This window comes from Protopterus annectens, chromosome 2.part2 (genome assembly GCF_019279795.1).
Source record: "Protopterus annectens isolate FY-2018-M chromosome 2.part2, PAN1.0, whole genome shotgun sequence".
NCBI classification, from domain to species: domain Eukaryota; kingdom Metazoa; phylum Chordata; order Ceratodontiformes; family Protopteridae; genus Protopterus; species Protopterus annectens.
In genome coordinates, this window is record NC_056730.1 from 838,630,551 (window position 1) to 838,656,766 (window position 26,216).

Here is a 26,216-nt window from a genome sequence, read left to right on the forward strand (position 1 = left end):
TAATGAGAGTGGGTGAGGCATAGAGCAGAGCTGAAATAACATGTGTTTGTGCAATGGTTGCTTTTGTGGTATTGGTAAGATATTGTTTATTTCTATATAGGGTGCCTCATTTTTTGCATACTTTCTTGATGGTTTGTGCAATATATCGAATTTTAGATTAGTATCAATAACTACCACAGTTAGTTTTGTCTGAGTTACAGGGGAGATGTATGTGTTATTTAAGGACTGAATATTAAATGGGGGAATATGTCTTGTTTGCCTAGTGGGCTGGAAAATCATGTGTTTTGTTTTATCTGAGTTTAGGATGAGTTGGGAGTTGTTTAGCTAGTACTCAACTTTAGAAAAGGAATCCCGAGTAATAATTTGCAGCTGTTGTAGAGATGATGCTGAGCATATCAAAGTAGAATCATCAGCGTACTGAATGACAGAGGCATGAATTATGGAAGTGTGGAGTTTGTTGGTAAATAGTGAGAAAAGAAGGGGTCCCAGGATGGAGGCCTGAGGGTCACCTATGGTAACAGGGAGAAGCGGAGAGAGGTTTTACTGCCATTGCACAGATTGTTGATGGTTGGATACGTAGTCATGGAGCCATGTGATTGTGTTATCACTTACATTTAGATCTCTCAGTATATTGAGTAGTTTGCAATGTGAGACCATATCAAATTCTTTTGAGAGATCGAGAAAAATGGCTAATACAAATTTATCATTATTTCTGTGAAGATTTACAGTATTGGTGAAAGACATATGAGCAGAGGTGGTGCTGTGGAAGGGGCGGAACCCGTGTTGAGTCTCAGATAGTAAATTGTTAGTTAGCAGATAGTCTAGAATTTGTGTATGTATGCACCTCTCAAGTATCTTAGGCAGGGGTGAGAGTATGGCTATTGGTCGGTAATTAGATAGTTCTGTAGAGGTACCTCATTTATGAAGTGGGATTATATGAGAGGTTTTCCAGACAGTAGGGACCATGTGCTCTGAGATGACTGGTTAATAAGTATGGATACTTGATAAGTGATTGCATCTGCAGCAAGATTAAGATACTCAGCAGGCTAGTTTATCGGCTGCTAGGGTGGTAGGTTTAAGTTTTTTAAGCAGTTATTTTATAAAGTTGGTTGAAACAGGTTGCAAGGAGAAGGAATTATTATTATTATTATTATTATTATTATTTATTGCAGGGAAGCTGTAGGAGTGTTACAGTAGTTACTTGAGAGGGCTAGAATGGTTTCTGTAAAGTATTTGTTAAATTGGGTGGCTATGTTGTCAGAATTTTTGATAGTAGTTGGGGTAGGTGTACTAGTTTTGTCAGGCTGAAGGAGGTTGTTTATGGGTGACCAGAACTTTTGTGTTTTTTTGCGATGTTTATGTTGAATGTTATGATAGTAGTTAATTTTGTCTAGTTTAGTGAGTTTTTTTAATGTATTTCTGAGCTCATGGTATGTATGTTTGGAGGCTTTGTCTGTAGTTTTGTAAATTTGTGCCCAAGTTTTGTCTTTAGATTTTAGTACTGATCTGGTCATAGGTAGATTTTTATCTTATGGTTCTTAGTGGCGCATGGATGTTTAGGATATTTAGGAATGTTGAAATGAAACATTTTACTGCTTCATCTAGAAGCAGATGCTTAAGTGGGTTCCAGTTGTAGTGTTTGAGGGAGGTCATGAAGTTCTGGGGTTAAAGTTTTTCTTGTTTCTTATTAGCTGATAGGCTGGTTGTTTAGTAGGGTTAATGCATTTCCTTAGCAGGTAGGTAGGGAAATCATCACTTAGGCTGTCTGGGAGGCAGCCAGAGTGATGAGAGAGTTTAGGCTTGTTTGTTAGAAACCAGTCTAGGAAGGAGTGCCTGTGTGATGATTTGTGTATTCTGGTGGGATCTGAATAATATGGGTGAATCCATGAAGGTTTATATGATTAGTAGGATTTTGTGAGTTGCAACTTAGCCAGTCTATATTGAAATCATCAATGACTAGGGTTTCTTGGGGAAGGTTTTTTGAGGCCCAGTGTAGTATGTTTTCCATAGTGGTGAGGTTATTCCCTGGTGGTATGTAGGTTCCAGTTATATTTATGTATTTTATAGAGTTAATTTTTAGCCTAGTATAAATCATTTCAGCGTTATCAAAGCTTGGGGATCCAGATTAATGGGTTTGATAATAAGGCTATTTTTGGAAAGGATGACTATTCTACCTCCTCGCTTGCCCTTTCTATCTGTCCTGAGAATATTGTAGCTGGGAGCAAGAATTTCATTATCTTTAATTTCAGGTTTAAGCTAGGTTCTTGGTAATTATAACAATGTCTGGTGTATAAAGTGAGTGTGTGGCATGTAGTTCTTGTATTTTATTCATTATTCGTCTAATATTGATGCTTAATAATGGAATGTCAGTTTGTTTTCTGCGATGATTTAGTAGTTTAAATAAAGAATTGGGTGTTTGTGGGCAGGGTATATTATTTTGTGTATTATTTGGCCCAGGGTTTGGGTGGATGTCCCCAATGAGGATTAATTTGGCTGCTATACTAGTAAAGTATTGTAGTAGTTTGGTTAAGTGACTATGGTATTTATTGGAGAATTTTGGGCCATGGTGTTGAAGGAATAAGATGTATGGAGCTTGATACATGGAGGTAGTGTTAAAGATGGAGGGAGATATGTATATATTGTATATATTCTTTTGACTGTTTTGTTGGTAGGGGTGGGATATGCAAGGGGGAATTTAAGTCATCTAGTTTGATGTGGTAGGAGGCTAAATATGATGATAGAGATAAAAGAAGTGTGATTACAGTGAGTAATGGTAACATTATGGTACTTTTGCAGTTGAGGTTTATTTTATTTTAATTTTTACCTGGATTTATGTTTTAAACAATGTCATTTAATAGATGAGATAGAGCTAGCACTTTTAGCTATGTTGGGTGGAATTTAGTATTAGTCCTTTACATATATATATATATATATATATATATATATATATATATATATATATGTGTGTGTGTGTGTGTGTGTGTGTGTGTGTATATATATATATATATATATATGTGTATTTCTATATATATATATATATATATATATGTGTGTGTGTGTGTGTGTGTGTGTGTGTGTGTGTGTGTGTGTGTGTGTGTGCCCAAACACCCATATGATAAAATCAGGAACACTTACAGCAATAAATGTTGATGCTTCACTGCTCGTGCTTTAAGACATAACCACAGAGCATAAAAAAACAAGGTTTTTTGCAGGGGGGGGCAAGCCTCATGCACCCTCAATGTCGGGAGGAGGCTGTACCTAAACACCCCCTGCTAATTATGTATTCTAATGCCAAGACCAAAGAATTCCCAGAAAAGGGTATCAAGGGTACATTCCTCAACCCTTGTAATGTATCAGTCTCACATAATTTTCAACCATAACTGTGTCAACAAAACAGATGTTAACTTTCTGCAAAGTCAAAGTTATTAATGGCTCCCATATACATAAATAAAAGCAATGATAAATACTGGAGCACGTACTAAACAGATATTAAAACATACTGTTAGGTACTGTAATGCAGAAGCTCTACAAATGAGTGTTTACAAGAGTGACTGTGAGGTAATTTGTTTAGTACACAATGTAACATATGTTATTGCATTTAAGAAAAGACACAACTTTTATTTTTTATTTTTTTTTTTGTTTGTTATGCTCATTTTGAGAAGAGACATTTTAGGTATGTGTTAAATATGGTTTTGAATATATTTTCGCATCAGTACTAACTAACCAGCTACTTCAGAACCTACATAATATACATATATATATATATATATATATAGAGAGAGAGAGAGAGAGAGAGAGATACAGATATAGACACATACCTAGGTTTGTAAGAGTTGATTGTTCACTTGGATGATCTATTTGATCGGACAGGACACATTTGGCAATGATAATCAGATACCCTGGTATATTATCAGGCCTATGAATGAGATATTAAGAGTACAACTTCAATAAAGAAAAGGTTTGACTGGAGTACAAAATGAAGCAGAACACAGAGTAGTAGAGTTTTGTTAAAAGAATTTACTATAATTCACATAACAAGTACTCTATTTCAACAGTCCATGACATGGTTTTACACACGTTTATCACCATATGATCACTATAAAAATTAGATATACTTGCTTGCAGTCAGAAATGGAGGTGCTGTATGCAGTCTGCAAAACCAACACCTCACTGCGGATTAGACCGTAAGTCCTCACTCATAAATTTTCATATTAAATTAAAGAAAAGAACAAATCCCTCCTGACCAACTAGATATCAGCTTAAAATATTGCAAATAAATATGTAGTGGAGATAAAGAACAGATGTAAGGGGTAGACAGAAGTTTGTGATATTGTTCAGAAGGTGGAAACAAAAATGTTAAAAACAGCAAAAAGATTACGATGGCAAAAGGGCTGTGTGGAGGTTTTAGATGTGGCCAAAGAAAGAAGGAAAGAAAAAGGAAATGCAGATAAAAATATATAAACAGAATGCACTTTCAGAGAATGGAAATAAATGGTAAGGAGGCATATATAAATGAACAATAGCAGGAATTGGAACAGGATAATAGTGCATGAAAGACAAGAGAGCTCTTCAAGAAGATTGCTGATGTTAAGGGAAATGTTTAGGTAACAACAGGTATGATGAAAGACAAAAATGGCAGGGACTTAATCAAAGCAGAAGATATTAAGAAGAGGTAGCACAAGTGAATTGAAGAACTATATTACTATATAAGAAGGACCCCAATATCATTGACACATATGGTGGCATTTTTTCAGCTCTAGTGTCAGACCTACTAGACCTACTAGACTTCCTGGAGATTGAAGTTAAATGGTCCATTGAAAGCCTTGTTAATAAGAAGGCTACAGGACGTGATGGAAATTCAGCTGGATGTTTTAAAATATTGCAAAATGATGCTGTTACAGTGTTGTTAAAATTGCTAGTAAATTTGAAAAACACAACAGAAGTCATTGGATTAGAAAAGGTCAGTTTATAATCTAGTCCCCAAAAAAGGACTGTGCTAAAGAGTGTTGCACCTGTTTTATATATTGCCAAGGTAATACTTCAGATTTGGTAAGATAATATTTGGCAGTATATGGACCAAGAACTGACAGATGTACAAGCTGGTTTTAAAAGGGGCAGAGGCACCAGAGTTCAAATTGTCAACAACCACTGGATAATATAGAAAGCAAGAGAGAAAATATTTACTTCTGCTTTGTTGACTACATTAAAGCCTTTGCTTTTGTACCATACAAAATGGTGGCAAGTTCTTATAAAAACATAGACACTAGCCTCCTTATTTGTTTCCTGAGGTATCAGTCTGCAAAAAAACAAAACAAAAAAAAAAAAAAAAACAGAAGCAGTTAAATCCAGTTATGGAATAACTGACTATTTCAGTATTGGGAAAGAGTGTGATAATAATTTGCAATGTCCTCTTAACTTATTAAGTTAACCAAAACCATCAACAAAACATATACAAAATTTTGGGTTAGATAAATTATGTACAGGGATTAAAATTGCCAGGAGAAATATTAACAGATTTAGATATGCAGATGATACCATGCTAATGGCTTAAAGTGAAGAAGAGTTTAGGAGGCTGTTAATGACGATACAAGTAGAAAGCACAAAAGCTGGCTTGTTGCTCAACATAATAATAATAATAATAATAATAATAATAATAATAATAATAATAATACTTTAAAAACAAAACTTCTTGTCAGCTAGCTCTGTCTTTTCATACAGATGGAAGAAGTGACAGATTTTGTTTTCCTGGGCTCAATGATCTTTGCAGATGCTGATTGCAGCCATAAAATTAACAGACACTTGCTTCTTGTATAGAAAGCTATGGCAATATTTTGGATAACATTTTGAGAAGCAAATATATTACACCCAAAGGGCCATACACCTAAATTTTGGAGTGTTAATCTGTCTGTGAGTCAAAAAAATGATGCTTTTAAACTGTGGTGTAGGCGAAAACTTTTGAGAATTCTATGGACTCTAAGAAGATCAGATCAGTGAAAACTCAAATCATTTACTGGAAGATCTGATAGCAAACCCAAACTCCTATACTTTAGTCACATAATGCTAAGGTAAGATTCAGTAAAGAGGACCTGAATAGGATCAAAGGTGGCAGTAGAAGGGGGCAGCAGAGCAGAGGCTAAGATAGATAAGACAGCATTACTGAAATAATGAAAATAAATCTGAAAGAACTTAGAGATGCAGTTGTCGATAGACCTGATTTGCTATTGTTGATGAGGTCAGGAAGAGTCAGATTCAACTAAATGAAATAGCTCAATAATTGCTTTTGTAATTCTTCCAAATTTACATTCAGTTGTTCAGGTGTATGATAAAAATTGCATAACACCTATTGTTAAAGAGTTAGGGGAGGTTCTTTATTATCTGACCATATGTATCAGCATATCATGTCTACATTGATATGCAGTAACATTGAAACGAAAACCATCAACAAATACACTTCAAAAACATCTAACAATGCATCTCACACCAGTTGGCAACCAAAATACACTATAGCAAAAATAAAAAAAAAACAGAAAATATTTTATTACACCAAGACAGTGATAAGAACACTACAGTAGTGAGATGTTATGTAGAGTCAATGTAGCTACTCCTTCATAACATAATATTCCCTTTCTTAGTAATATGTAGAAAGGACAAAAAATATATTCATGATGTGCCACTACTGCCTTGCTGACACTCAAATGCATCATTTCTCATAGGTTCATAGGTTCATAGGTTCATACTAGGCTATCTGCCCTAGGGCATTTATAAGCCTAGCCAGAATGTGTTTGGCTTTCGCCACCCATTTTAAATTTATTTTGCTATGCCCTTTTTCGAGGTTAGTATACTGTGCCTCTATCTAACAGTGACACAGAAGTGATACCCGGGGTAAACCTGCGATCTCCCATCCACTCATCAAGATTCCTCTTGAAGAGAGTCAATGAGGGACTCTGCCTAACCTGGACTGGGATTTTATTCCAGAGTGAAGGGAGCCTCTGGGTTATGAATCTGTCCCTCCAGCATGTCCTATTTATTTCAGTGCTGAGGTTCAAGTCTCTCGAGCGTAGCTCGATGGCATTTCGATTTTCTGAAGTGCAGCATGTCCATTAATTATGGGTTGACATGGCTTTATACGTCAGGCACAGATCGCCTCCTGAACAGGCGGTATGCCACTGAGTAGAGCTGCAGTTTCTTTAACCGGGCAGCATATGGCATCTGTTTGAGCCCTTTGATCCTCTTGGTGAGGTACTTTTGGGGTCTTTCCAGTTGCTGCAGGTGTCTGGTAAGGTACATCCCAAAAGGAGCATTGTACTCAATTATGGGCCTGATGAGGATGAGTAAAGAGGCACGATGACCTCCCTAATCTAGATGTGAATCCCTTCATGATTAGGTGGGCTATATAAAATGTTTTCTAACCACTTTGGCCACGTGGTTGTCAAATGAGAGATTGCTATCAACTTGGGTCCCCAGGTCCCTAATTACTTCTTCTGTACTTAATGGATTTCCACCTATGTGGTAATTTGTGGGCACTTTGTTTTTGCCAAAGGGATGACTATACACTTTTGGCATTTAGCTTGAGGCCATGGCACTGGCACCAGTTGTCTGTTTCTATGAGGCCCTTTTGGAGGATGCTTGTGTCGGCTGGAGAGTCGATTATTGCACCCAGTTTGCAGTCATCTGCGAACTTGGTCAGCCACAGTCCTTCCGTGTTGGCCTGTACCTCCGAGAAATATATACCGAACAAGAGAGGTCCCAGGACTGAGCCTTGTGGGACACCACTTGTAACTGGTTTGGAGTCTGACATGGCTCCAGCAATTCCTAACCATGTGGGTTCTGTCCTTGAGCCAGTTTGCAATCCATCTAGTGACATAGGGGTTTATATTTAAGCTGGTGAGCTTATCTATAATGCCCGAGTGGGGTATTGTATCGAAGGCTTTGCGAGGTCCAGGTAGGCTGTGTGGACCACCTTCCCTCGTCAATGGCCTTGGTGACTGTTTCAAAGAAATCAACCAGGTTTAAGAGGCAGGATCTGCCCTTAACAAAGCCGAACTGGGTAGGATCCAGTGTTTGTAGGTCCCCAATATCTTTATTTATGAGGTCCATGATGATCCTTTCCATAGCTTTGCAGACCAAGCTAGTCAGGCTTATGGGGCGATAGTTTCCAGGATCCGTCGAGGCACCACCTTTATGGAGAGGGACCACTGTTGCTGCACGCCACTCTTTGGGCACATATCTGTAGTAAGGCTGAGATTGAACAGTAGTTTTATGTTTGGGTTTAGCTCTTCTTGAGTTCATGTAACCCACAAACTATCACAGTCGCACACTTACCCAGCCCGCCCAATCCCTAACTTCACTAACGCTGCCCCTAACCCATTAAAACTATCCACAGTCGCACACTTACTTGAAGCCCACGGCGCTATTCCCACCCGCTTTCAACAGCCGCCTTAACTCACAAACTATCACAATGCACACTTCACCTTTACCGCGCCTCAACGTCATCACCGCGATACATACACAGCCTTTTCCCATGTACATTGCTGCTCAAAGGCCGGGGTTTTGATCCGGCCGGGTCTTCTCTGCTTCGATCCTCTGGCGCATTCGATTGTGTTCTGCGCTGGTCGGGCGTTTGGAGCTGGTTTACGTAGTAAGATAGACCTATATATATATATATATATATATATATATATATATATACACACACACACTTTACACATTACATATATATATATATATAGCTTAGGTGCTTTGCCACCAACCTGGAGGTGTGGGTATCTTTGATGAATATCGATACTCCCCTCCTTTGTGGTTAGGTCCAAGTTTTGGGGCGAAAAGCATGGTATGAGGTAAAACCTGGTAGTGCTGGGGTGCTCTCGGGAGCCCTGAACCAGGTTTCTGTTACTGCACAGATATCGATGTTCTCCATGCTAAGGAGAGTTTCGAGTCGTGCATCTTGAGGTTTAGACTTCTGGCGTTGAGTAGCATTACTCTTAGTTTCTTATCCCTTGTGATACCTATGGAGGTGGGTTTGTCTTTTGAGCCTTGCCTAAAAAGGCACTATGGGGGTAACAAGAGCCTTTGCCAATATCCGAAAGCCCAGGGTGACAGGTGCAAGCCGTCCCTAGCGAGCATCGTGGCTTGTCGAGCATATCATCCCAAGCTGACAGGCATTGGATCCCCTTTGAATGACACCAGTACTTAAGCCAATTGTTGAAATTGATCATCTTGTCTTCATATTGTGGCATCATTCTTGGTGAGGGTAAGATGCTACTCAAGGTCAGGGTCATACCGGCCTGGGCTACATGCTCAGAGAGCTCCTTTATGTCTCTTTTCATGCAGTCCAGGGAGGTGCGTCTCAGGTCATTCACACCAGCATGGACAATGACTGAGTCATATTTGTACTTGCCTTGGGTGACCTGAGTGCTTGTGTTATGTGGCGGATCCTAGCACCCGACAGGCTGCTCACCGTGACCCTCTCCTTGTTCAGCCTGGTGGCGGGCGTCAGTGTGCCTGGCGATAGAGTCACCTATTACAAGTGTATCAGGTGTGTTGTTTAGTCTTAAGGGCTGTGACTGTTTGGCACACTGGCTTTGTGAGATATGTGTTGCGTGTTTTGTTTTGGGGTAGCGGCTGCTTGGGTGTCTGCTTTGGAGGTCTCTGCTGCTTGGCAGATCTTTATTTAGAGCCTCCGAGTATGTTTTTGTGTGATTATGTGTTTGGTTTGCTGTCGTGGTAGGTCTATGTGAGACTGGAATTGTAGTGAGTATGGTTTCCTTCTCCTCCTGACTGGTTATGCCAGTACTGAGTTGAGAGAGCTTAGCCTCCAGTTTGGCTATATGGTTGCATCTCTCACATGTGTTGGAATTTGTTGGGAGGAGGAGAGGGTTGTCTGTGTACATGAGGCAGTTGTAACATTGCCTCAAGATTCCCAGATTCACCAGCTGGACCGGAGAGGAGATTGACAACTGACCTTTGGACATGCTAAAATAATATTGGGAATTCCTTAATAATTGAAAACCAGGGCCAGTGGGGAGTGAGGGTGAAGTGCTTTTAATTTTTAGTGCTGACTTATATAATTGCTTTAGTGAGCAAGTGCCAGGTAACTTAAGTGCAATGTGTTACAGGTAACTTAAATGCAAAAACGACAAACAGTAACTTTCTTTCAAGTGAAACAAGGAAATAAGTACAGTAAGCAATGCAGATATCACTAGTGAGCCACAGAAGCGCTGAGAAGCCACGTATTATCCATCTCTAATGTGTTGATAAGTAGAGGGGAAAGTAACTTTTTCTTTATCCCCTTTGATTTGATAAAATTCACCACTTAGTTTAATGCTGTTTTGGATGGTAATGTCACAGCTACTGCGAGAGATACTGGGTAACGCATCTGACACTAACTTGCAAAACATATCACTGGAAAACAACATCCATTCCATAGTCTCCCAAATAGCTAGATGTTTCTTTACCAAAATGTTACCACATAAGTAATGATGTCCGATACTTTTTAGTAGTTTCTCAACCTTTGAATCAAGCTCTTCCCTGGCAGTCATCAGCTTTTAATATGCTTACCTACTTGTGTCTTTTTCTAACACATACAAAAAGCTATTGATTTGAAACAGATCTTTCCTTTTAACTTTTTCACTGTATTGTACCGTATGTACTTCACATAGCACCAAAAGCACCAGAAAAACATGATGATAGAACCATTTTCAGACACTGTATATATATATATATATATATATATATATATATATATATATAAAATCTGCATAGTAAAATATTCCCAACAGGTGCCTATAAGACAGTGATAAGTAATGGATTATCATACAAATCATTGCTTGCAAATGTATCTCCTTAAGAACTATTTATTTCCTACTTATCTTTGAAGAGCTCCATCCCTCAACCCTTGTAGAATACCTTTTACTAATTTTACTACATTTTCAGTATCACAGGACACACACACACACACACACACACACACACACACACACACACACACACACACACACACACACACCATTCCACCCATCTCCCCAGCACCCCCTCCACAACACACAATCACACATGCACACACTCGCTTCCACTCATCCTCCCAGCACCCACACCCCACAACGCAAATGCATGCTCTCCAACCTATCCTACTAAAATTTCCATACCGACCCACACCACACACACGTGCGCACACACACACACACACACACACACACACACACACACACACACACACACACACACACACACACACACACACACACACACACACACACACACACACACACACACAAACATACACGAGACTTTAGTTGGTGCTGACATATCTGAAATACATGATCCAGTCAAGCACTAGGAATGCTAGCAAAAGGAAGCATTTCTCCTAAAATAAAAATATCTGAGAGTTTGATTCTGGGATACAGTATTACCTGAAGACACAGCAACTTCAGAGGTCATTATTTAAAGCATGGAGACTCAAGGCCACCATTTGGATCTGCATTAGGTATTTTGCCATTTTAATTATAAGGGATAGCTAGTCTTCTGATGCCACGATCTATTAAATGGCTGTTCTATATGCTGTGCCCAGGCCATAGTAAGTATATTTTAGTTTTGCCTTTTTTTCACTGTTACATCAGATTTATTTCAGTGTAATGCTGTCATTTTATTGTTTCTGTCTTTAGGATGAGATGTTAAATTACAGTTCTCTTTGCCAGATCTGGTAGTTTAGATATGCTCAAAAATTGCATAGCCCCTTCTGATGAGGAGTTATAAGTCCCTGTATTATCTGATGATATATCCCTCAGTCTTTGCAAATGGAGCACAGTTACCATATAAGTACATACATAGGTTCATAGGTGTATACTAGGCTAATGACCAATAGGGCCCTTATAAGACTAGTCATACAACCCAAATGTGACCCACAAATTTGATTTATATAGGTGGTGATTTACTGACTGCCTCTGTCCACGAGACAAATAGGAGCCATACCAGCAGTGGATTTCTGACTATCCAATCATTGGTCCGGTTATGCTTAAATAGAGATTGGTAGGAACTCTGCTTCACATGGATGGGGAGTATGTTTCAGAGAATGAGAATTCCCTAAGAAACATATCTGTCTCTGCAACATGTCCTATTTATGTCACAAGCAAAGTTTACATCTTTTAGTCTAGTAGTTCTGATTATGTTTGTTTTGTGGATGTACAAAAAGTTTATTAAAACAGGGTCCAGGGATGGTTTGTATGCCAGGCAAAGATCACCTCTCTGACGTCTGTATACTATCAAGTAAAAAGACAGGGCTTTGAGGTGATCAGTGTAGGAAATTGTGTTTACTCCCTGTATTCTTTTGTAAGGAACCTTTGTGGAAGTTCCTGTAGCTGTATGTGTCTTTATCAGGCACATGCTGAAGTTGGCATTATACTATATGATTGGTCTGATGTGGGCCGAGTACAGTGGTATTATGATCTCTCTGGATCTAGATGCCATGCCCTTGCTTATAAGTTGAGCAACATAGATGAATTTTCTTACTACCCTGGACACATGTTGTTCAAAGTCTAGGTTACTATCAACATGAGCTCCATGATCCCTGACTAGTGAATTAACTTTTAATGGTGTTTTATTGATGACATAGTTACCTGGGGTGGTAGACTTCCCAAAAGGTACTATAATGCATTTCTTGGTATTGAGTTTTTAAGCCATGGCTTTGGCTCAAAGTGTTTATCCATTTTATAACTTCCTGATGGTGTTCTCACCTTGGGGATTCTATGTGTGCTCCCAGTTTGCAAATATCTGTGAACTTGGTTAGCCAAAGGCCTTTGACATTGGCTTTGATCTCTGAGAAGTAGATGCCAAAGAGGAGTGGGCCCAGCACAGAGCCCTGGGGGAATCCACTGGCAACTATCCTATTTGTGGAGGTAGTCTCACTGATTCTAACTTCCTGGGTCCTATCAGTGAGCTAGGTTCTGTAAGTTTTTTGACAATGCAGAAGTGGGGTATTGTGCCAAATGCTTTACCCAGATCTAGGTAACCAGTATGCACCATCTCCTCTATTGCCTTAGTGACCTTTTCAAAGAAGTTCACCAGATTCAGTAAAGTAAGTAAATCCATGTACATCATCTGTATCTACTTACCACCTGGTAATAATACCAGTATACTTGGGGATATCCTCAACTCCCTGTCATCATCCTTCCCACAAGAAACTATAATCCTTGGTGATTTCAATATTGACTGGAAATGTATCAGTACTGAACATCCTACTTCCCATATTAACCTCCATGGCTTTTCACAAATCATTACCTCCCCAACCAGAATTAACAAACCAAACAAAAAGGAAAGCACCTTGGATTGGATTCTCATAAATAAACACCACCAGACTTATAAGGTAGGAATCTTCCCAGACGATATAAGTGACCACTCATTAACCTTCATAATCAGGCAAAAGATCGATATTCCCTTCACAGTCACATATAGGTCAATACGGTCCACCAAAGACTTTAACCCTGAACTATTCCATAATGAACTTAGGGCATGTGATTGGTCTCCCTTAAAAAGTCTCTCTCTTGAAGAGGCAGTTAAATACTTTAACACTAAATTCTTAGCCATCCTAGACCAGCATGCACCAAAATGTTCTATAAGAATTAGGTCAAAACCAGCTCCTTGGCTGTCTAAAGACACCAGACAGAAAATCCTACTCAGAAACAAAGCTTGGACCAGGTGGAGAACTACCAAAAATACTTTAGATCAGTTAACATTTAGACAGATGAGAAATGAGACAAAAAAGCTATACTCTCAGATAAAAAAAACTTTTATTGTCAAATGCAGCAGTCACACCATAATAATCCACAAAAGTTTTGGGCAAGCATTAATAGACTCCTACACCCAGGTCAAACTAGTACACCAACCCCATTAGGGAGTAACCATGAAAACCCTAAGCAAACTGCTAATGCCTTCAATACATTCTTCATAGAAGCTGTACAATCTCTAGCAAACCAACTATCACCTGACAGCTCAAGCCTACCCACCTCCATTACTAGCTCTCTCCCTACATTTCAACTGCAATCCATCCCAACACATTTCATCTACAAGGTCATCCAAAAATTAAAACCTTGTACTCCATCAGCTGACCAGCTACCTGCAGAATACCTGCAGAAAGCAGCTACAGCTGTAGCCTATCCAATATCCATCCTCATAAACAGAACCATAAATGAGGGAACAATTCCAGCAATCTGGAAAATCTCTCACTTTATCCCCCTAAACAAAGGTGGGAACTCTAACGAACATTCTAATTATCGTCCTATAGCACTACTATCTCCCTTAGCAAAAATAATGGAACAATGCATTCATAAACAACTACTCAACCATCTAATTCAAAACAACATACTAGCTGAGTGCCAACATGGCTTTAGGCCATTTCATAGTACCTCTACTGCCCTCCTATCCTTCTCTAAGTCCTTAACAATAACAGAAATAACAACATCCTCTCTTCAGCACTCTTTATTGATCTTTCCAAAGCTTTTGATTATGTAGGTTACAGATTTGATGTGGCTTACACTGAGGAAGGCTTTGTTATAGCTGAAACCGGTCTGTTTATTGTGCCTTATTTATATTAAAATAGTATTAATTCACACCACTTTGTGCTGGCCTGCTGTTTTTTTGGAATTGGACTGTTGCTTTTAGGGCCGTTGCATTTGCTGTACTTGTGAGGGTGCGCTTGACTTGTCTTGTTGATAATTCCCATGATAATTTTTTCCATGGCTTTGCAAATAAGACTAGTCCAATTAATGGGTTTGGAGTTTCCAGGATCTAGTGAAGATCTTCCCTTATGAAGGGAATGACCATTGCAGTCCTCTATTTACATGACACAAAGCTTGTTTTTAAGATTATAGTTAAATAATGACTCTACTGGTCCAGATGTACCATATTTTAGGGTCTATATTACATAGTCGAACAAGCAGAATGTCGAATAACCGTTAATCAACACATATGTGTCGAAGCTGCACATCATTGAACAGCCAAATCATCAATTTCTTTCCAAGGGAAAGATCTTGATAGGCCAGCCATCCACACCACATTAAAACAAACACTATAAAGTGGGGGGCTTTACCCCCACATCCCCCAATGTGGGGGGGCTATGCCCCCCACCCCCTCTAACTAAATATATTAACTCTGAGATTGCACTATAGTTGGGAAAATGGCATATTTAAAAGAACAGCCAACCGATTTCTTTCCCTTGGAAAGAAATCAGCAATTTGGCTGTTCGCTGAAATGCGCCTTTGACACATATGTGTTGATTAAAGTTTAGTCAACATTCTGCTTGCTAGACTATACAATATAGACCCCATATTTTAGACTATTCAGGAGATGTCCTGGGATGTATCAGGGCCCATTGAGGCCATGTTCTTAGCTTTTGACAGTGCAGCCAGTATATGCTCCCTTGTTATAGTTGGATGTATTATGTTTGAAGGTATTTTTGAGGAGATGGTTGGGGTGAGAAAGGAGAAAAGTTGGAATTGAATTTGTCCGCTAACAGGTTCACTATATGAATGTGGCACCATTAACCACCAGTTCAGCACATTGCTGTGTGCTGAGCGTGAGGTTTCTGACATAGCTACAGAAGGCCTGATGGTTATCTTTTACCTAGTAGGCTATCTTAACCTCAAAGTTATCTTTTCTTGACCTAATTAGCTTTCCTAGTTGCCTATATACTTTTTTGAAAAAGTTTCTATCTTTATGGGGATTACCCTTCATGCTTTTTGATATATTTTTTCCATTTGTTGAATATTCTGTTTAAGTTGGGCTGCCACCAGGGTGGGTTGTTCCTAGGCCTAGGACTAGGCAAGCTTCTGGTAGGTACAGCAACCTCTAAACAGCCATTGACATGGTTGAGAGAATTTCTGAGAGCAATTCAGCATAGGCTGCTGTGTTCTTTGAGTTTGAAGGGGCACTGAATTTTGACAAACCATCCCTTAATAAAAGGTAATTTATTTTTGGAATATTTCCTAACTGTTACTGCTTTTAAAAGGATTACAAAATTGATTTTGATTTCAAAGGAGACAGCATTATGGTCAGACCTTACTAGGGAGGATGAGACATTGGAGGGGGGGGGTTGCAGCATTCTCCAATATTTGTAAGCATCAGGTCCGCTATGTTGGAGCCTGTAGTGGGTGTACTCACTATTTGGTCAAGGATGTTTATATATGTGAAGTCCAGGAATCTCTGTGCCTTTAGATTTGAGGCCATGTAGGGTTCACAGTCTATAGAGGAGTAATTAAAGTCTCCCATGCCGCTTTAAACCATCTCGCAGTGACTACACTGATGTCTATATTCTCAAATGTAAGGAGGGTTTGAAGGGAGTGTAGTTTTTTTTTATTTAGGCTCCTGGAATTGAGCAGTGACACCTTGAGGTTCAATTGAGTTTAGTTGATTTTGCTATGTCCGTAGGTTTGTCAGTTTGGCATTGCCTAAAAAAGGCACTAGGGAGGGTAGATAAAGTTTTAGGCAGTATTCAAAAGCCTAGAAGGGGAGAGGTGCAAATAACCCTTGGCAAAGCACCACGGTATGTCATCCCAAGCTGACAAATATTGGATTGCCTTAGAATGATACCAGAAAAACAGCCTGTTTTTGAGCTCACTCATTTGTATGCATTCATAAATGATTAATTTCTCTGACTGTGCTTATCCCGTGTAAAATATTGCTTACTCAGTTTTCAAATCAGCAAATCACATGACACTGAGAAAAACTGAAAAGATCAGCTGCAGAGGATGCACACCAGAAGTAATCAGAAGGAGAACTACTTAAAGGAAATGATTGTTTTCTTGTTGTCCTGGCAGAATAACCTCACATCTGTACCTTAAAATTTCAGTTGAATATATAATGTAATCTTGGACATACTGCTATCATGTAGAACTGATGTTTTTGTTTAACGTGCAATGGACATTTCTGTTCGTGGTGAGTCTTCTCATGTACAACTCATATCCATTAAGTTACTTTTTCAGTTAGAATACAGGGAATACAGAATTCTGTATTCAATACCATATCATACTCATTTGTTAAGCAGGTTGGCCTACTGGATCCACATTCCCTTTTCAGGTGTGACTTGGAAGCAATGTCTGGTTAATTGGCTTGATCAAGGTCACACAATAGGGAAATAAGGGCTGTGGACATCAAACTCTGTTCCACAGAAACTACAGCTTACAGCCTTAACCCTCTGCAACAACTGCCTGAAATTCTAGTATGTATATATATATATATATATATATATATATATATATATATATATATATATATATACATATATATATATATATATATATATATATATATATATATATATATATATATATATATATATATATATATATATATATATATATGTGTATATATATATATATATATATATATATATAGGTTCATAGGTTCATAGGTTGGTACTAGGCTATCGGCCCTAGGGCCTATAGAAGCCTAGCCATAACAATTCCCTGGCTATTTCTTCCCACACTATTTACTTCTCAAGACCCCTGTCTAGCAGGGTGACTGATGTGATCTCTGGGGTGAATTTCCTTTCTCCCATCCAATCATCAAGGTTCCTTTTGAAGACGGCCAAAGAGGTACTCTGCTTGATATGTATGGGCAGTCTGTTCCAGAGTCTGGGGAGTCTCTGGGTTAGGAACCGATCCCTCCAGCATGTTTTGTTTATTGTGATGACAAGGTTTAGATCCCTGGAGCATGTGGCTCTGAGGGATTGGGATTTCTTTAAGTGTAGCATGTCCAACAGCTCTGGGTTTGACATAGCTTTGTATGTTAAGCAGAGATCGCCTCGGAGTAGATGATATGCAACAGAGTATAGCTGGAGTTTTTTAAGGCGGTCAGCATAGGGCATCTGCTTTAGGCCTGTGATTCTTTTAGTGAGGTATTTCTGTGGCCTTTCCAGTTGTTGCAGATGTCTTGAGAGGTACATACCAAATGGGGTGTTGTATTCTATAATGGGTCTAATGAGGGATGAGTACAGTGGGACAATGACCTCTTTTTTCTGGATGAAAAGCCCTTAGTGATGAGGTGTGCCACATAGAAGGATTTTCTGACTGTTGTGGCGATGTGGTTATTGAAGGTGAGACCACTGTCCACCTGTGTCCCTAAATCTCTTATCACACTTTCAGTGTTTAGTGTACTGCCACTTATGTGGTAATTCACAGGTACATGTTTTTTCCCAAAGGGGATAACTATACATTTATTGGCATTGAGCTTGAGCTCATGGCTCTGGCACCAAGCATCTGTTTCTGTAAGGCCCTTTTGTAGGGTATCGACATCATTTGGGGATTCAGTAATGGCTCAAAGTTTGCAGTCATCTGCGAACTTTGTTAGTCAGAGTCCCTTAGTGTTGGCCTGTGCTTCAGAGAAGTAGATACCAAAAAAGAGAGGTCCCAGGACTGAACCCTGAGGTACTCCACTTCTCACTTGTCTGGAGCTGGATTTGGAGTCAGCTACTTTTACAGTGTGGGTTCTGTCAGTAAGCCAGTTGGCAACCCATCAAGTGACGTATGGATTAATGCCCAGCTTAGTAAGTTTATCTATGATTCCAGAGTGAGGGATGGTGTCAAAGGCCTTGATGAGGTCCAGATAGGCTGTGTGGACTGCTTTACCCTCGTCCACGGCTCTGGAGACTGATTCGAAGAAGTCAATCAGGTTCAGGAGACAAGATCAGCCCTTCACGAACCCAGACTGGGTGGGGTCCAGAGTTTTAAGGTTGCCAATGTCTTTGTTTATAAGTTCCACGATAATTCATTCCATGGCCTTGCAGATCAGGCTCGTCAGACTGATGGGGCGGTAATTCCTGGGATCCAAGGTGGATCCCCCTTGTGAAGTGGGATAACTGCAGCTGTGCACCACTCAGTGGGCATGAAGCCTGAGGTGAGGGTATGATTAAACATGACACTTAGGTGAGGTGCCAGTTCATTTTGTAGTTCAAGTAGTACACAGCCCGGGATGTTATCTGGTCCATGCATGCTGTATTCTTAGCTTTGGAGAGTGCGTTTTTTACCTGTGTGGCCGTTATTACCAGAATTTGGCAATCTTCCGGTATTGAGATGGGCCATTTAGCGGGTGAGAGGGGGGTGAAGTTGGCACTGAATCGATCTGCCAGGATATTGGCAATATTGTTGGGATCAGTATATTTAATGCCATTCTGTTGTAGCTCAGAGCAGATCTGAGCATTGCCATTTAGATTCTTAACATAGTTATAGAATGCCTAGTGGTTGTCTTTGGAATCTTTAACAATTTTATTTTCGTAACTAGCTTTGGAGGATTTTATGAGGGATCTCAGCTTCTTACTGAGGCTGATAAGGGAGTTTTTTACATTCTGGGATTTTCCTCTTTTCTGCAACAGTTTCTTCCTTTTGTTATAAAGTTTGTTTATGGCAGGGGACCACCAGATTGGCTTCCTTTTTTTGGAGGAGAGCATCTTGGTTCTATTTGGGATGGCACGATTGATGCATGAGTGGATGTGCTCGTACAATGCCTTAGTGTAGGACTCAGCAGTCAAACTTTCAGTTCTTATCTGCATGGGTGTCATGAAGTTTGTAACTTCTGACTTGAGTAGCATGAAGTTGGCTTTGGAGAAATTTCTTATGGAGGTTTCCTTACTGGGGGGTGGAGGTGGGATGTGGATGTTAAGGATGATTAGCTTATGGTCTTATCTGACCAATGAGGGGGTGACCACAGGTGTGGAGCATCGATTTCCCATGTTGGTAATGACCAGGTCTAGGATATTGGAGCCCCTGGTGGGACTATGGAGTAGTTGATCCAGGGCATTGGAATTTATGAATTCCAAGAATCGTTGAGCAAAGGTGTTGGTACACGAGTAGTTTTCCCAGTTAATGGCAGGGTAGTTGAAATCACCCAGTATTAGGGTGTTTGGTTGTATATATATATATATATATATATATATATATATATATATATATATATATATATATATATATATATATATATATATATATATATATATATATATATATATATATATATATATATACACACACACACACACACACACACACACACACACACACACACACACACATATGTGTGTGTATATATATTTATAGTCTGTATAAAAATATATTCAATATAAATACAGTTTTTAAAGATAGAACAATAGAACCTACACATTGCAAGTTGAAAATGCTTCATCAGAAAGCATGAAAGTGATTAGTGGTGTCCCTCAGGACTCCATTCTGGGACCACTCCTTTTTGGTATTTACTTCTGAAATTTCCAAGATGAGAGCCAAGACCTTTGTCTAACTAAGACTACAAATGATCGCAAATTAGGAACTGTTATTAAGTCATCCTATGACACTCAAACCCTCCAGAATGAACTTGCCCTAATAAACTCTCGGTGAACTAAAAATATTTCTAATGTGAACTAAGTGCTAAAAAGTCCAGCATCATTGCTTTTTGTATACAGACCCTCCACTCATTATACTGTCTAGAAAACTCACCTCCACAAAACAAAAATGTAGCTAAGGACCAATGTACTTGGGTTGATAGCTTCGTCTCTTTTGACCATCATGTAAGAATGGTTGTTACAAAATCCTTTTAATCAGCCCATCTACTCACAAAAGGAATATCATCAAGGTCCAAAGAGGTAATCATTGCTTTATACTCAGCATTGATCAGGTCAGTTATCCAATACAATACTCCCTTTGGGATGTATCTCACTAAACATATCAAACAATTAGAAGGACCCCACAGGATCCTGAGCTACCAAGTGATGCTGGAATCATGATCCTTTTATTCAGTATCTTATGGTTATTTTAGAGAAGAAACCCTATTTTCCTGGACATCCTGTTTCTCTAGAAGTCCAGTATTTCCACAAATAATAGAATCAGGGACCTAATTATTTACCAACAGATAAAAAAGCATGATGGAAGGAAAGGTTTATAACCCATTTCCTCCCAAACCTCTGGAATAAACTTCTTCTGCTTGTTAACCAGGGTGACTCACTAACTTCATCTAAGCATAAACTAGATGAATGGATGGTTATCCACAAATTTACTCCCGGACTGACAAGTATGACCTTTCTAAAAAAAGTTGGTGCTGCCTTAGGGAGGATACTGACAAGGTGAAAATGGTCATGAGACTCAGTGACCTTGAAATATCCATGAATCTATAAATGTTTGTCTTTGTCCGGTTAGGGGTCACCACAGCAGAACTCTGGTCCGCTAATGATTGGCAGTCAATCTTTATGGTGCCTAGTTGCCAGCCTGAAGACCAGCCTTCAGCGAAGGCATTCCCATTCACACATGTCTTTCGGAGGCTACTTGACCACGGGGAGGACATGCAGACTCCACACAGAAGGCACCCCAGCTGAGAACTGAACAGGAGAACCTCTTGCTGTGAGGCAACAACGCTACAGCTGTACCACCGTGACTTATCCATGAATCTATAAATGCATAACTGAAATGAAATATATTCTTTGGGGAAGATTATTCTTAATATTTCATTTGGATATGTTTCCCTACCATCCTATTTGTCCTTGTATGAAGACCCTACAGGATGATTTTATGTATATTGATTTTGCTATACACTACAGTCTACATTTTTGCATGAATTAATCAGTTTTGCTCTAGCTAACATTTCCAATTCTCTCTGTTGCTTGCCATGCTGCTTTTACAAGAATATATATTGTTTATCTTGCTCTTTTTATTTGTGCTTCTTTTCAGGTGCTTGTAATTTCATGTTTCCATTTTTTCTTTCTCATATTTAAGATCTTTGTGATAAGGTGTCTGCAGTTATGAAATTAATTCTTGATAAATAAGCCAACCTAACATTACCAGTTTGTAATGCAGATGATTCTTTTTGAGCCTTACTGCAAAGTGCACAATAAAATGTTGTGTATTCTAAGTTATACAATAGTATATTGTGCTATTGAAGCATTTTTGCCTTTTGTTTATTTGAGGCGTATTATAAGCTAACACTAATTTGCTTGTATTATACAGAGCCTGCTACTCTTCGAGTGCCAGAGGGTGAAGTGGCCAATTTCACAGTGCTAAGGAATGGATCTACAGATATTGTAATGACCGTTATATACCAGACTATAGATGGACTTGCTACTGAAAATGATGGAGATTTTATCCCTGTGAAAAGCAACAATACTCTGATATTTGAAATTGGAGAAAATGCAAAGAATATCTCCATTGTAGTCAATGATGACAACAACCCAGAAACAGATGAACCTTTTTACATAATTCTCTTTAATTCAACAGGTTAGTGATAATGGCTAATAAATTATGTTTTCTACTTTGTTCCTTTGTCCCCCCCCCCCCACATGCATACACAGAGACACGTAGACACACACACACACACACACACACACACACACACACACACACACACACACACAAATACACACACACACACACACACACACACACACACACACACACACACACACACACACACACACACACACACACACACACACACACACAAACACACATGCATATTCACAAGTGCATGTACCCAAGCAAAATATCAACCTATTTGGAGTTACTTTTGTGTATTGTATATGTCTTATTTACTATTTATTTTCCTAGTGATTATATGATTAATATATTTTTTAATATTTTCATTATTATTTTTTTGCAACCCATCTGAATGCAACCATCATTCTGTAATATTCTTTGAGTCTATTCATTTCTCATGACAGTAAGAGCCATCACTAGCCCATTTGATTCCCTATGAGGTGAGAGCCAAATACAGGGTTATCACCCAAGAAGACATCAGGATCTCTCTGGACCCAGGAACTAACATGTCTCATCGGCTCTTGGGGTTTTTTAGTGCTACCAGTCTATAGGAAGGAGCATGTGAGATTCCCTGAAAGACTGCCCCCAACCTCTGCAGGTGTGCTGCAGCAGAACATCCCTCTGTCACAGAATACATAGGCTGCACCACCAAGAGCCCCCACTGGGTGTCACCCAAGCATCAAACTAAGCTACCTCCTTCCCCAGAATGAGCAAGCCATATGCTGCTCACTCCCATTCTCCCATCTTGCTCTCCCCAACTCCTGTGCTCGCTAGCTGACCACAGGTTGTCTGGGTTACAATTAGGGCTTCATCCCTGCACCATGGGAGGAGGTTGTGTATTTATTTTTTTAATTTTTCTTAAGGGATGGTAATTTTACAGGTTGGTGGATGTCCCACCCTTGTGCAGGGGTACGACTGTTGCTGTTCTCCAGTCACTTGGTACAAAACCAGTTTGGAAGCTGAAGTTGAAAAGCATTTTTAGGGGCATAAAAATACCTTGTTGCATGCTACTTAAGATGCCTCCTGGGATATTGTCAGGGCCAATACAAGTCAAATGTTTGGCCCTTGAAAGCATCTCCAGATCTTGGTCCTGTGTTATAGCTGGAGTTGCATGGTTTTCTGATATTTCTTAATAGATTAGATTTTACCTACTTGTGTTCCTGGTTCATTTTGCCTGTTTGAGCTTCCTCTTGTTCCCGGCACATTTCTTATGAGACTACCAGTAGATGGGAGGTAAAATTTGAGGTGCATTTATCAGGTAGTAGGTTTGCAATATTTACAGCTTCCATATAGGTGTTGCCTTTTACAATTATCTCAGAACACTACTGTGCATTCCCCTTGAGATTGTGGATATAGTAGAAGAAGGATTTGTGGTTATCCATTGCTAGGTTGGCTATTTTGTAATCAAACTAGGCCTTGATAGTTTTTGTTATGCTCCTAAATTGCTTGTTTAATTTGATGGCTAGATTCCTATTTTGATGGGTGTTGCACTGTTTTTGGCTATTATTTTCATCATTTGTTTTAAACTTTATTTATACTATAATTCTACCAGGGTGGTTGGCTTTTAGGGTTTGCTCAACACTTCTTTTGGATAAGGCTGCTTCTATGCAGTAGTGTACATACTGGTCGTATGTTTGTATGTAAACAACAGTGCTTTCTGGGTTTGGGGGAATTCAGACTTGCAAGGGAGTCACTCAGACGTAATAAGTTAGTCTTGGAGAAATTTTTAAAAGTACCTGGGCTCAGGTGGGACTCTATTTTTTCTTTATTACATGGGAGATGGCTTTATGGTAGAACCTGCCAGGTAAGGATGTTACACTGAGGATGGAGCATGATTCACCCATATTAGTGAGGACAAGGTCAAGGATGTTATTTTCCATGGTGTGTATTCTGACAAGTTGTTCCAGTGCTTTGTATTGACAAAGTTCAAGAATCTCTGGACTTTTACAATAGTGGTGGCATATGTTTCCCAGTCTGTGACTGGATAGTTGAAGTTGCCCATGAGTATTGTATTTGTATTAATGCTAACTCTAGTTCATTTGGGTAGGTACTATGTCATTCCTGGGTAATAGAGGGCATTCAGTAGTTTGCCAGGATATGGTAAGAGAGTTACTGATAGGAAACTGGACATGTAGGATCTGAAGGTCATCATGCTGCTTTTTCTGCATTGATGTGAGACATTTCTGGATGATGATTGAGACACTTCCACCTTTTCCCTCTTCATGTGCAGTGGCTGGTCTAAGCATGTGGAAAGTGTTCTAACCTTGCACTGCCACAATACTCTCTGCCAGTTTGAATCATGTTTTGGTAACTACACATATAGCTATGAAAGAGACTATTATGCATTTTTGACAATGAGTTTTAGACCGTGTAGCAGATTATTTTATTTGGTCCTTGCCTTCAGTCTATTAGGAGTCACAATTGTAAGATAGGGCATTTAAGCATTGCCTCGGTCCATTAGGAAGAAAAGGTCAGTCCTCGGGCTTGCAGAGAGTGGAGTGTTTTCTTTAGATTGCTGGCATTGATCAGTAGTAACCTTAAGTTTTCCTTTGTTTGTTTTGCTATGTAGGTAGTTTGATCTGGTTTGCATTGCCTAAAATGTTGCAACAGTAATGGTTAATATTTTAGCCAATATACACAAGTCCAGAGAGGAGAGATGCACACCATCCCTGCCAAAGCAGTATGTTTGTTGACCATGTCCCCCCAGGCTAACAGATATTGTAGCCCTCTTGACCGACACCAAAAGTTAAGCCAATTATTGAAGTCAATTATCTTTTACTTGTATTGAGGTATAATCCTAGGAGAAGGTAGAATGCTACTCAGTTCTATGCTCATACCTGCCTGGGACATAGTCAGAGATCTCCATCAAGTCTCTCTTTATATAGTGCAGGGAGGTGCTTCTCAAATTGTTGACATACACATGGGGTCATAATGGTACTTGCTGTTTATTAAGGACATGAGTGTCCATATGATCTGGCAAATCTTGACCCCAAGCAAGCAACTGACAATCACTTTTCCTTACTTAGCCCGGCAAGTGGTGCATCTGTATGTCTCATTATGGAGTCACCTATGACTAGAATATTAGGAGTGTGGATGTTTGCCTTATGGGCTTAGTATCTGAGTCAGTGTGACCTTGGTTACTATGTGAGGTGGTAGGCTTTGCCTGCATTGCAGTATTGGAATGGTACTGAAGGTACTTACCTTGTCACATTTTGGAGGTTTTTGGGGTTTGGGCAGATTAAGCTTTAGACCCTCATCATATGATGGAATATGTATTTTATGAGAGTTGTGGGGAGGTTTGTTGTGGGGTGAGCTGTTGATGATCCTTGCATCAGTGGTGACAGTGCGTGTGAGTCTTTAGTCTCCAGTGATGTTAAATAAATACATTTCTCACATACAGCATTCTGCTGTTTGAGTAGTAGGTAGTCATCAGACAGCATTAGAAAATTCTTACAATGTCTCAAGATCATTTCTATCGGGTTAGGTACAGAAATTGCTGAAGACTGCTTTTCCATGGTTTTTATTTGTTGGATTTGGGGACACTTCCCACGTTTACTGTCAGTGAATGGCTGCTGTATCTTGCAGCAAAGTCCCAATACTCCCAATATTATGAATCAAACAAACAAGAGTATGGCAGTAAACCAGAAAGATTTAAGCAAGTACAATGACTTTTGGTTAGAAAGAGGTAAACAAGCAAGAAATATGAAATACATTTTTATAATGGCTTTATGGAACACAGATCCTGCATGAAAGCACAGTAACCCAACTAGTGTGAATCGAACTCCAAGACTATGGCAGTAGACCAGGCAGAATGTGCAAGTACAGTTATTGTTCGCAGTAAGGAGGTAACAAAAGACAGGAAATGTGAAATAATAGCTTATAAAAGATGTGTAAAACACCTAATGATCATGAAAAAATAATATTCACACTATTGCAAAT

The 26,216-nt window shown here is 39.3% G+C and overlaps 1 protein-coding gene across 1 annotated transcript in view; it reads left to right on the forward strand.

The window, feature by feature from the left end:
* ADGRV1 (adhesion G protein-coupled receptor V1) overlaps positions 1–26,216 on the forward strand; it is a 3,979,741-nt gene that overhangs the window by 391,212 nt on the left and 3,562,313 nt on the right. The window contains exon 17 of the mRNA XM_044064182.1: positions 21,972–22,238. Within this exon, the coding sequence (XP_043920117.1) occupies positions 21,972–22,238 (267 nt within the window). The remainder of the gene's footprint in view (positions 1–21,971; positions 22,239–26,216) is intronic.